Source organism: Ictidomys tridecemlineatus, chromosome 4 (assembly GCF_052094955.1).
Source record: "Ictidomys tridecemlineatus isolate mIctTri1 chromosome 4, mIctTri1.hap1, whole genome shotgun sequence".
In the NCBI taxonomy this organism is placed as follows: domain Eukaryota; kingdom Metazoa; phylum Chordata; class Mammalia; order Rodentia; family Sciuridae; genus Ictidomys; species Ictidomys tridecemlineatus.
Genome location: NC_135480.1, coordinates 185,491,735 through 185,504,429, shown reverse-complemented (window position 1 = coordinate 185,504,429; position 12,695 = coordinate 185,491,735). Strand labels below are relative to the sequence as shown.

Here is a 12,695-nt window from a genome sequence, read left to right as displayed (position 1 = left end):
CTTCAATACCCCAAGTTTGGGTTTTGAAAGGCAATGAATCTGGCTGAGGAAAGAAGTTGACTCTCACTCCATTTGGTTTTGGTTTGGGTTTTGGTTATTTCTGTTTGTGTTTTCAAGTTTGCGTTATTACAATGCCTTGGCGCTGCCGGATCCCTCTCTTTGTCCAAGTGTTTTGAGAGGACAGAGTTAAGGAGGATTTTATTTTTTTGTGTGTGTGTGTCTCCTTTATAAAACTTTTCAAAGGAAGAAAAGGAGTGGGTGGAGGAAGGGAAGGGATGGAAACCAAGCCCGTGAACTCTCCACTAGAGACAAGTCATGGATAAGATGGGGGCTCCCCACCCCTCCCCCACCCGGCCCTAGGAGCAGTTTTACTGTCATTCATTCTGCAGTGAGAGCTCTGTCCTGGGCATGTGTGCTGACGTTGGCCCAGTGGAAATGGAGCTACCAATGTGCAGCCGGACAATGCAAGTCCTCAGAAAAAACGTCACCACACCACTTTACTGGAGCTCAGAGAAAAGAGGGCTAACCTCAAAGGAGACCCACAGGCAAGGGACAATTAAGGAGGGACTTTGGAGTTTGATGAGGGTCCCACGGGAGAAAGGGCATTTCAGAAGGGAGAAAAAAAACAGCTGATGAAAATACACATCACATATTCAGGGATTTGAAAGAACATCCAGTTAAAAGTTTAGGGTGGGTGGGGTTGGTCTCCAGAGATGATTCTGGAAAGTTTATCTAGAGCCAGAGAAAGGAGGAAACATTGGGTCCACAAGGGTAAGCAGTTCTGAATGGCTCCTCTGGGCAAAGGGAGCTGTTGAAAGATGTGTTGGGGAGGCACAAGAAGCAGGCCCCCCCCCCCCGCCCTGGAAATATATTTATATTTATATATAAATATACAGCTAGGCAGGCACCAAAACTAGGTCCTGGGGATGTAGTAGTGAATGAAACAATAGTTCATTTATGGTGCCCTGGAGAATACTGGTGATACTAAAGAGCCATTATATACCAAGTAACAAATCCTGCACTTAGGAGATCTAATTTGATCCCCATCACTCTCAAGATATAACGTACTTTTAATATTCCCATTTTACCGAAAAGGAAACAAGCAAAGAAAGGCCTAGTTAGAAAGCAGTACAGTTCAGGATAGGAAACTGAGTGTCAAAGCCCACTTTTTTGGGGGGGAGGTGGTGCTGGGGGTTACTGGAAATTTAACCAGGAGTCCTTTACCACTGAGCTAAATCTCCCAGCTCTTTTTTTTTTTTTTTTAACTTTGAGACAGGATCTCAGTAAATTGCTTAGCCTTACTAAATTTTTGAGGCTGGCCTTGAACTTGTGATCCTGTCTCAGCCTCTGAAGTTGCTGGGATTATAGGCGTATGCCACCGTGCCCTGCTCAAAGCCCATTTTCTTAACTTCTCCATAAGATGGAGATTAAAGCCCTGCTATTCAGGAGGCTGAGGCAAGAAATCACTTGAGCCCAGGATTTCAAGACCAGCCTAAGACCTGGGTAACACAAGACCCAGTTTCAAAAAATTAAACTGGAGTTTACAGGGAGATTGAAGTGGAAGCTAAGAAAATCCTAGCCCCCTTGTCAAAGTTGCAAGCCCCCCTCACAGATATTAATAGGGGTTTCATTCAAAGCCATGTGGGTACTTAAAATCATCCCTTATATCCAAGCAAGGTGGCATATACCTGTAATCTTAATGACTCAGAAGGCTGAGACAGGAGAATTCCAAATCTGAGGCCTGCCTTAGCAATTCAGCAAGACCTTGTCTCAAAATAAAAAAAATAAAAACAACTTGGCATGTAGCTTAGTTGTAAAGCACCCCTCAGTTCAATCCCCAGTACCAAATTTTTAAAAAATTTAAAAAAAAATCCCTTGCTTTCACCTTTTAATAAAAGCAGCTTTTCCTGAGTCCTGTAGCAGTTATGCACCAGATAGCCCAGGCTAGGCCCCCAGAGGGCTCTGTGTGCCTGGAGACATTCTCAGTTATGGGTGCAGGGTCCTTCACTTAAACACTGGGGTTCTCTCTTCAGTCTATCATACTCCTCCATGGATCCACATTAACCCCCTACCACTAATGGCGTCCATCACATCACCTGCCAACAAATGCAGTTTGTATTGTAAGGAAAAAAAAAAAACTTATAACTCCAAAGACATTATTAACTTCCATACCACAAAACTTGTAATATCAGTTTGCTGAAATAAAGTCACCAGTATTTAATTCTCCTTTAAAGGGTGTCTTCTATTATTATTATTTTAGAGTGCAATTTAGTCATCAAAGGTTTACTCAGACTCATGTTTATAAATTATATAGGGCAGGGATTTAACTCTTCTGGCCCTACCTGTTCTGAAGAGAGGGAGGGTCATAACCTTGTTGTCGCACCAGGCACCTGCCTTGAAAGGGGATGGTTTGTGAACTCTAGGTTCTAAACCTCTTTTAGAAATCTGGGTGAATATAGCGATTTCCCTTTATGACGCAGTCGGAGGAATAATAGTTGCCTGCTAACAGATACTGTTTTTTAACCTTCAGAAGCTCATTTGGAATCTTCATCTTTTTCAACTGAGTTTCAGAATCTTGTCTTAATTATGTGACATAATAATAGCGGCTTTCCAATTCATCTTTACAAGATCGTTTTTTTTTTCTTTGTGCTGGTCATGGTGTTTTTTTTTTTTTTGAGGGGGAGGGGCTATTGCCTTAGATAAATAAAAGCATAGCAGAAAGGAATCTGGTTCACTGACTACTTAAGTCGTAAATTCCAAGTCCTGGCTTATATGTTTACATCCCGAGGGTGATGGCTGCGATTCAAGGGCTCATCCAAGTTCACCAGGGTGTAGGGACTTAAGGCAAAAGTGGCAAATTTCCCATGCAGCCCTCAAGTCCTAGCATCCCAAGTGGGTTTCGCCATCATAATGAAAGGGTGGGGGATGGGGTAGCAGGTGTTTTCCTTTCTTGATTCCTACGTTTGGAAGAGAAATATTTTCGAAGTTAAACTAACTGGCTTGGTCCTATGGAGGTGGTACTGAACCCCTTGAGATGCCAGAGGGGAAGACCACCATTTCCCTGCCGAATCATGCTTCCCACTCCCAGCGGCTCGCCCACGCGCCCCTCCGCCAAAGCCAAGCTGGAGGATCCTCACCGGCGTCCAACCCTGGATATTAAGAGATTCCTGTTGTTGGCAGAGTGTCCTGACTCGATTCTTTTGGGGCGAGATACATTCCAAGAATGTTTCTGTGGTCGGCGAGGAGTGGAAAAATCAGGGATAACAAATATTCTGAGGAAACCTAATAGTTACCAGGATCGCGAGATTCAAACAGGTGACAACAACAACACAAAAGGACGTGGCAAATGGAGTTCCATGAAGGATGAGCGCACACGCAGCGTGGTGCCGAGTATCGACTCCTATTCCCATTGACCCTCTTTCCTTTTCTTTCCTTGGCTGACACCGGCCAGAGGCAGCCGTCACTGTAGAGGGGGCTCAGAAGAGAGGGCGCGGGCGGAGCCTGGCTCTGCGCGCTGGAATCCAAAGTAAACACCTCGCAAGCCTACGTTTAGCAAGTGATACTGAACACCACACTCACGTTTAAAAAAAAAAAAAAAAGAGTACTGTTTGCAGAGATGAGGGCGAAAACATTTCCCGACTGGAAAATTACTGATCACCAACTAAGGGGCGAGTGGGGTGGGGAGGCAGCGTTAGAAGATTGTAATAATGATCTCCTCTTCCTTTCCTCCTCCCGGTGGACACGGACGGCTGTGCCGGTTCGGTGTGCACTTTGGGGGAACCAGGGTCCCACCTTGGTCACGCCACTTCCTGGCACCTGGCTACTTTCCAGCTAAGTCCCTTTTGGTGGGCTTGACGTATTCGGAGCCTTGGCTTAAAACAACGAGCTATCGTTTGACCTCTACTTCGCCATTTCACCTCTTTATGACTCAGTTTTCCTATCCATAAAGTGGAAAGGAGAGTGCGTAGCTTGTAAAGTGCTTTGAGCTGTCTGGTTGAAAGGTGTCTCCGCGCCTCACAGTCCCTCTTCTCTTCTCCACCCACCAAAGTAAATCTTGAATGCTTTCACTCCTTTCTTCGCTCCTTTAAATATTAAAACTATGACTCTCTTCCCATTCTGGCTTCTCTCCGCCTGTTGCAGGAGAACACTCCTCCAGTCTTCTGAGGCTCCTATTCCTCGCCACCGAATGCTGCGCACCGCCTCCTCTCTATCCCCACCCCCACCAGGCAGGCAGCCCCACGAGGACCCGTGCGAGACCAGGCCCAGCGCCTGCCCCAGCACTGCGGGGCGGGAGCCGGACTCCAGCGTGCGTGTGCGAAAGAGGGCGGGCTGGATGAGTCACGCGGATAATCGCGCTATTCCACAGCGCGCAGAGAGCGCGGCGAGCGCGTACGCGCACAGGGGTGGGGTCGCGTCACTTTCCCCCTAGCCCCCATCAGCCTTCTGGGTAGCCAGCTTCGAACCCTGGGAAGCTGACCATGGCAGCGCGGAAGAACTAGTCGCGCAGCCACCGGACCTGCGCCCGCTTCTCCGCGGCCAGCACCGGAGCCGTCGCCGCCACCGCCGCCGGCGTCAGCACGGCTCCAACCCGCCAGCTGCTGGGCTGGCGTCACGACCCAGCCCGGCCCCGCCCGCGCCCCTCCCTCTCCCCCGCCCCCACGTGCGCCGAGTTTGTTTATTTAGCTGCTATGACAACGAGCGGGGGGGCTGAGGGGGGGCGGGGAGAAGAAAGGGAGGGGGCGGGGTCTGACGGCGGACCCTGGCGCGCAGCGGGTAGGAGGCGGGGAAGGAGCTTCCCGAGAAGTTATAAGTAAGAAGCGCGCGGCGGCCGCCGGCAGTTCCCCGGCCCGAGAGAACGAGCGCGGCTGCGGGCGCGCGGGGAACAGAGGCGGTGGCGGGCGGCGGCGGCACCGGGAGCCGCCGAGTGCCCCTCCCCGCCCCTCTGGCCCCCCACCCACCCACCCTCCGGTGGCCCGCGCCCATGGCCGCGCGCGCTCGGCGCAACCCCCAGGACTCCGCGCCCTGCGCCGCCGCCCAGCTCGCAGCTCCGCGCCACCGCGGCCATTCTCACCTGGCGGCGCCGCCCGCCCACCGCCCCGGCCACAGCCCCTGCGCCCACGACGACAGCCGCAGCGACCGCGACAGCGGTGGGGGACGCTGCTGAGTCGAAGAGAACTCAGCCTGGCCACCGGACCTACTTACTCGCCTTGCTGATTTTCTATTTTTATAAGAGTTTACGACTTTTCTAAAACTTTTGTATACAAAGGAACTTTTTTTAAAAAGACGTCTTCAATATATATTTAATCCAAAGAAGAAGAATCTCGGGCAATTGGGTTGTTTCTTTTTTCTTTTCTTTTTGGTTTTTGGCTCCGTTTCTAAGGTTTTTTTTTTTTTTACCCCCCTCTTGACTTTGGGGTTCGGATACCCCAGCTGCTTCGGGCACCCGAGGACCTTCTGGGCCCCACATTAATGAGGTAAGTAAGATGCGAGGCATTGGGTGGGAAGGGGAATCAGTGGGACGCCACTGGAGCAGCGGTGGAGAGTGGCCCTTGACTTCTGCCTCCCTGTGCGCTCCGCAGGCAGCCACCTGGCGAGTCTGACATGGCTGTCAGCGACGCGCTGCTCCCGTCCTTCTCCACGTTCGCGTCCGGCCCGGCGGGAAGGGAGAAGACACTGCGTCCAGCAGGTGCCCCGAATAACGTAAGTATCACGCAAGGCTACAGGGAGCACCTAGTGGATTTCTGTGGGTGGTACGTGGTCGAGCGGAACCCGGCGGTCACTTAGAGACCCCTGACAAGGGGAAGAAGTGTCCGTCTCGCGGACTCCACAGCCTTCCCAGGATGGCTTCCACGCCCTTGGGTCGGGTACGTGCGTGTGGTCCCGCACTGCGGTGCCGCCAGGGTCGCACAGTGGGTCTTCACAGGTCCCCAGGCGTGCAAGCGGTAGGGTCCGCGCGGCTGGGCCACCCGGCGGGAGGTAGCCAAGTCCCAAGACACCGGCTCGGCCCGAATGAGCTTAGCGCGTAGGCGGCCGGGTGGCAACGGCGCACCGGGAGAGCCGCGGTGTCCCAATTCCGGGGGTGGCAGCAGAGTCTCGGGGATCTGGAAGGGGGAGGGTCCGGGGCGCTAGTTCAGGCAGTCAAGAAGACACAACATGCAGACGCATCAGCTTCCCTCGAACCCGGGTGTTGGCAGAGATTGCAGCGTTGGCATCTGGAGTCCCCCTGAGCTTTCTGCCCTGCCCATTCCCCAAGTCTGGGAGGTGCAAGTGCTCTTGGCTCGCCAAGAAGTCACTGCGACGGGTGGTTATAGGGGACCACCATTAACGGTCTCTCTCCAACCCTGTTCCCACAGCGCTGGCGGGAGGAGCTCTCCCACATGAAGCGACTTCCCCCGGTGCTTCCCGGTCGTCCCTACGACCTGGCGGCGGCGACCGTGGCCCCAGACCTGGAGAGTGGCGGAGCCAGCGCTGCGTGCGGTGGTAGCAACCCGGCCCTTCTACCCCGAAGGGAGACTGAGGAGTTCAACGATCTCCTGGACCTAGACTTTATTCTCTCCAACTCATTGTCCCACCAGGAGTCGGTGGCCGCCACCGTGTCCTCGTCGGCGTCAGTCTCATCCTCTTCATCCCCATCTAGTAGCGGCCCTGCCAGCGCGCCCTCCACCTGCAGCTTCAGTTATCCGATCCGGGCCGGGGGTGACCCGGGTGTGACGCCAGGCGGCACCAGCGGCGGCCTCCTCTATGGCCGGGAATCAGCGCCGCCTCCCACGGCTCCCTTCAACCTGGCGGACATCAACGATGTGAGCCCTTCGGGCGGCTTCGTGGCGGAGCTCCTGCGGCCCGAATTGGACCCCGTGTACATTCCGCCGCAGCAACCGCAGCCGCCAGGTGGCGGGCTGATGGGCAAGTTTGTGCTGAAGGCATCGCTGAGCGCCCCTGGCAGCGAGTACGGCAGCCCGTCGGTCATCAGTGTTAGCAAAGGCAGCCCTGACGGCAGCCACCCGGTGGTGGTAGCGCCCTACAGCAGCGGGCCGCCTCGCATGTGCCCCAAGATCAAGCAGGAGGCGGTTTCCTCGTGCACGGTCGGTCGACCCCTAGAGGCCCACTTGGGCGCTGGACCCCCGCTCAGCAATGGGCACCGGCCTAGCGCGCATGACTTCTCCCTGGGGCGGCAGCTCCCCAGCAGGACTACCCCGACCCTGGGTCCCGAGGAACTGCTGAGCAACCGGGACTGTCACTCTGCCTTGCCGCTTCCCCCAGGATTCCATCCCCATCCGGGACCGAACTATCCACCCTTCCTGTCCGACCAGATGCAGCCACAGGTCCCACCGCTCCACTACCAAGGTCAGTCCAGGGGATTCTTAGCTGGGGCTGGGGAGCCCTGCGTGTGCTGGCTCTCCGGGGCCCACGACATGATGTTGACCCCACCTTCTTCGCCCCTAGAGCTCATGCCACCTGGTTCCTGCCTGCCAGAGGAACCCAAGCCAAAGAGGGGAAGAAGGTCTTGGCCCCGGAAAAGGACCGCCACTCACACTTGCGATTATGCCGGCTGCGGCAAAACCTATACAAAGAGTTCTCATCTCAAGGCACACCTGCGAACCCACACAGGTAGTGTGACAGAAGCTGAGAAAGCAGGCAGATTGGTGTCCCGGGGCTTATAGGATAGCTGTGAACGCACTCCTTTGGGTGCTTGTGGTATATATATGTGTAATCTCCTTCATCTCCTGGATCACAGGAGAAGACAGCCAACCGGCCCCTGTGTTGTTTTTTTTTTTTTTTGCCCACGAGCCTTTTGCTTGATGGATGATATCTGCTTGAATATGCAGTTTTGTTAGGTCTTTAAAAGGCAGGGAGATTCCCAGCGGAATGTGGGCCTCTCCTTAGTTGGGCAAAGCCTTGATCTAGTAATCAGGAAATTATACTTTGCCCTGCAAAAATTGATGGCTTTTTTCTTAAATCAAATTTTAATTTTCTAAATTATTCTCTTTTCAGGATCACCTTCCTGTTAGTTCTAGTTTAAATAATTAGATTTTATTCAGATTGCAATAATGAACTATTAAGGTTCTTGGATTTCCTAAAATCCTCAAATCATTTACATAATAGTTTTCTTTAAAAAAAAAAACAGAAATGGCAGTACCATGGGGGGAAAAAGTAGGATAGGATACTTTTGTTTCCTTTGGGCAGAGACAGCATCAATATTTCCAAGTTCATTGACACCACTGTGATGTCTTGGATTTAAAACATGAAAAACATTAGCCTGATAACAATGTGGATGTGGGCAACAATGTGGATGTGGGCGGTTTGTGTGTTTTCACTGCTTAAGTACTGTTTCCCTAAAAAACAGAGCAAATGCTTAGTTACTATTACTGATGTGAAATTTAATGTGGCCCTTTAGTAGTATAAAGAGATTTCTAGATTCTTTCACAAGGGAGCATCTGGGGAGTTGATATTAGTATCTGGCCTCCAGTTATAATAGAGGTCTCTTCTTTATTCTGGCTATGGCTTCAGCTTTTTTCCCCCCATTTCCCTTTACAGGTGAGAAACCTTACCACTGTGACTGGGATGGCTGCGGGTGGAAATTTGCCCGCTCTGATGAACTGACCAGGCACTACCGCAAACACACGGGGCACCGCCCGTTCCAGTGCCAGAAGTGCGACCGGGCCTTTTCCAGGTCGGACCACCTGGCCTTACACATGAAGAGGCACTTTTAAATCCCAAATAGTGGATATGACCCACACTGCCAGAAGAGAATTCAGTATTTTTTTTTAACCTTTCACACACCGTCTTCCCATGGGGGAGGAGCCCAGCTGACAAGCACTACAATCATGGTCAAGTTCCCCAGGAGTCAGCTTGTGAAGGAACGGATGATCGGTAGAAAGGAGGAATGAAAGACTCAAAGAACTGACGGGTCTGTGACTGGATCTTCTATCATTCCAATTCTCAATCCAACTTGAACATGCCTGGACTTACAGAATGCCAAGGGGTGACTGGAAGTTTGGATATCAGGGTATAAATTAGATCCGAGAGTTGGGGGTGGGGGGAGGGAAGAGCAGAATTCCCTTGAATTGTGTTTCCATGCAATATTAAGCATAAAGATCACCTTGTATTCTCTTTGCCTTCTAAAAGCCATTATTATGTTAGAAGAAGAGGAAGAAATTCAGGTACAGAAAAATGTGTTTTTTTAATAGCCTACGCGCGATGGTGCTTGGTGAGTCTTGGTTCTAAAGGTACCAAATGAGGAAGCCAAAGTTCTCAAACTGCTGCATACTTTGACAAGGAAAATCTATTTTTGTCTTCCGATCTACATGTATGACCTAAGTCAGGTAAATACGCCTGGTTTACTTCTTTTACATTTTTTATGCAGACAGTCTGTTATGCACTGTGGTTTCAGATGTGCAATAATTTGTACAATGGTTTATTCCCAAGTATGCCTTAAGCAGAACAAATGTGTTTTTTTCTATATAGTTCCTTGCCTTAATAAATATGTAATATAAATTTAAGCAAACTTCTATTTTGTATATTTGTAAACTACAAAGTAAAAAAAATGAACATTTTGTGGAGTTTGTATTTTGCATACTCAAGGTGAGAATTAAGTTTTAAATAAACCTATAATATTTTATCTGAACAATGATTTCATTGTTTTTGTTTTTGTTCTGGAGAATCGTGTAACAGATTTCAGTTTATACATTGGGGAAGAGGGCATCTGAGAAGCATGTTAAAAAGCCAACTTGTTCTGAACAGAGGTTGTAAAAGACTTGTTTTTTTAAGCTACTTAGTTTTACAATCAGTACTACCAGAGCTGAGTACTGAAAATTATCAAATTTAGAAAACATCTGGTCTGGGTTGCTCTACAAATGTACATAAAACTACACAAGAGCAGTTTTCTTATTTGAATGTGATTTCCCAGGTAGAAACAGCTCAATTATTCTGTTCAGTTTTAAAATGAATGTTTATCAATAAACATACACATTCCAGTTTCACATTTTAAAAATATCTTCATGGTTTGTCTTTAATTAAAAGTAAGTGAAAATATACAAGTTTTGTCTCTCTGGAGGCCCGCTCTTGTGCTCCCCACGAATTTTGAGTAACAAAGGAATCTTCCCCAGGCAGACAACCATAAGAACAGTTCCACAGTGCCCTCCTGAGGATTAAAGGATCTATTCATTCTGTTTGTGACAGGGTGTATGTGTGTGTGATCCCCAAAGAGGTCTGGAACAGCTTCTAGCAGATTATTTTAAAACTTCCTCAACTCCTCTGAAGACAGAAACTGACTATAAAATTAAAAATTAACTCATTCATGGTGCTGGGAATGTGGCTCAGTACTAGACTCTGCCTGAGTAAGATTCTTGTGTTTGATTCCCCAGCACCTTCAAAATTATTTGTATTAACAAAACTAATTATAAATTTTAAACTTTTAAATGGTGTTTTTGCAAGTAAATAGCATTTTATTTCTGGGTTATGCATGACAATAGAATGCACTATGACACATCATCATACATAAATGGAGTATAAATTCCCATTCTTCTGGGTGTACATGTTGTAGAGTTACACCAGTCATCTAGTCATATCTGCACATGGGGTCATAATGTCCAATTCATTCTACTATCCTTCATACCCCTCTCCCCTCCATTCCCCAATGCCTAATCCAAAGTAACTATTTTTCCCTAGCCCTCCCCCCAATATTTCTATAGTTTAAGTTTCAAAACTGCACTATTCTAATCTCAAGTGTCTTGAAATGGGTGTCCAAGAGAGTCAAGTAAATTCATTTGTGGCTGTCACAAAATGGAAAAGCATTTGTGACACTTGTTGACACCACAATGGCGATATGAGTGACTAACAAGATCATCAGGGGGGCAGAGCTGACTGTCATTTTCCTTAGAGTGCTTATTAACTGTCCATTATATCTAGTGTCCAGAGGTGTGTTGGCTCCATTGTACACTTATAAATGGAATGAAAAGAAATTCACAGAGGCTCGTGGTGGATCAACACAAGGTATTGTCTTTGGCTTTTAGGAGTCCAGCCCAACTGGAAAGCATGGCATGTGTCTTTGCTTAAAAGAAAACAGGTGCATCAATAGGATGGAATTTTATGTGGCCAAGAACATATTCAAAGCATACTTAATGACATAGAAAATGCTCGTGGTATGTTAAGTGGAAAAAGTAGGATAGAAGACTATTAAAATTCCAAATGTGTGCCTTTCTTTGTATGTGTGTGTGCCCGGGGGTGGGAGTGGGGTTGGGGGGGATAGAAATTGAAAATTAACAATTAATTTGAAATTAAGAGAAAAACCTGGAAGGAAATGCCAAAATATTAAATTTTCCTTTTTTTTTTTTTTTTGCAATTTCTAAATACTCTAAATTAAGTGCAATATGTAAGGAGAATTTTTTAAAAAATTAAAAATATTTAGACTTTTTTTCAAAAGAGTAAAGTTATGAACACATTTTCCTTGGTATTAAATTGTGTTTGTTGCTCTTAAAATAATCCACTTATTCAGAAATTTCTGGCAAAGTGTTGATGTATGAATATGGTTTATTGAGTGATTGCTGCCATCTTTTCCGCTAAGTGCCTGTTACTCTATAGAAGAAACATCATGATAAACTGTCAAAACATTTTAAATCGATTCAAATTTTTCTAACTTCATAGGGAAACATTGCTACACATTAACTTTTTGTAACCTGAGAAAGAGAGCTTCAATATCAAAAATGAATGAGGAAGATTTCCCCAAAATGTAACAGAACAAAATGCAATTTAACACACACAAATAGTTCAACTATTTGCTCTCACACACATCAGTTCTGCACTCCTAGGTGTACTGTCATTACGGTGTTACGGAGCCATTTACACTGTATAATAAAGAGCACCTAATAATTGAGATGCCTGCTTATTATAATTTTTTCCTTATGACATTTAATTTTATATGGCTTGTGTGCATACAACCACAAAGGATTAACAATAGTGGTTTCTAGCAAAATATTCTTTTGACAAGCATACATACCTGACTCTTACAACCATGTTTCGATTTGTAAAACTAAAACTGGACTTTCACCATCACGAGTATGGTCGGGGAATAATTCTTTTCAAAAATTATTCCTAATTTTAGAAATGGAAATCAGTGTTTAATACTTGAAAATTAACAATTTTTACATACAATTTCTCAATTTCTTTTACTTTTTTTTTTTTTTTTACACCGGGGATTGAACCAGGGGAGTTGAACCACTGAGCCACATGGCCAGCCCTTAAAATTTTTATTTTGAGATCTGGGATGGGAGCTAAGTGGTAGAGTGCTTGCCTAGCAAGCATGCATGAGGCATTGGGTTCAATCCTCAGCACCACATAAATATAAAATAAAGATATTGTGTCCACCTAAAACTCAAAACAAATTTTTTTTTCTTTTAAATTTTTGAGACAGTGTCTCACTAAGTTGCTTAGGGGCTTGCTAAATTGCTAAGGCTGGCTTTGAACTCAGGATCCTCCTGCCTCAGCCTTCTGAGCCACTGGGATTATAGGCTATGCCACCTCGCTCAGCCTACATAACAATTTTTTTTATATATGAGGAAGCCTAGGTGAGGCCATCTTTATATTATAGAAACAACTCCACAGAGAAAATATTAAAATAAGCAATAAGCGGGTACAATGATCCACACCTGTAATCCCAGAGTCTCAGGAGGCTGAGACACAAGGATTGAAAGTTCAAA

General features: G+C 47.3%; 1 protein-coding gene across 2 annotated transcripts; it reads left to right on the top strand.

Annotated features, from left to right (window-relative positions):
- The first annotated feature begins 4,829 nt into the window (after positions 1-4,829).
- Positions 4,830-9,628, top strand: Klf4 (KLF transcription factor 4). 2 transcript variants are annotated; one of them, XM_005329733.5, is made up of 5 exons: positions 4,832-5,474; positions 5,580-5,700; positions 6,354-7,344; positions 7,444-7,608; positions 8,536-9,628. In XM_005329733.5, the coding sequence occupies exons 1-5, from the start codon at positions 5,470-5,472 to the stop codon at positions 8,709-8,711; spliced, it is 1,458 nt and encodes a 485-aa protein (XP_005329790.1). In that variant the 5' UTR covers positions 4,832-5,469; the 3' UTR covers positions 8,712-9,628. The 2 variants fall into 2 exon arrangements, with proteins under 2 accessions (XP_013215964.1, XP_005329790.1); XM_013360510.4 differs by having other exon boundaries at positions 4,830-5,474; positions 6,354-7,608.
- Positions 9,629-12,695: the final 3,067 nt, after the last annotated feature.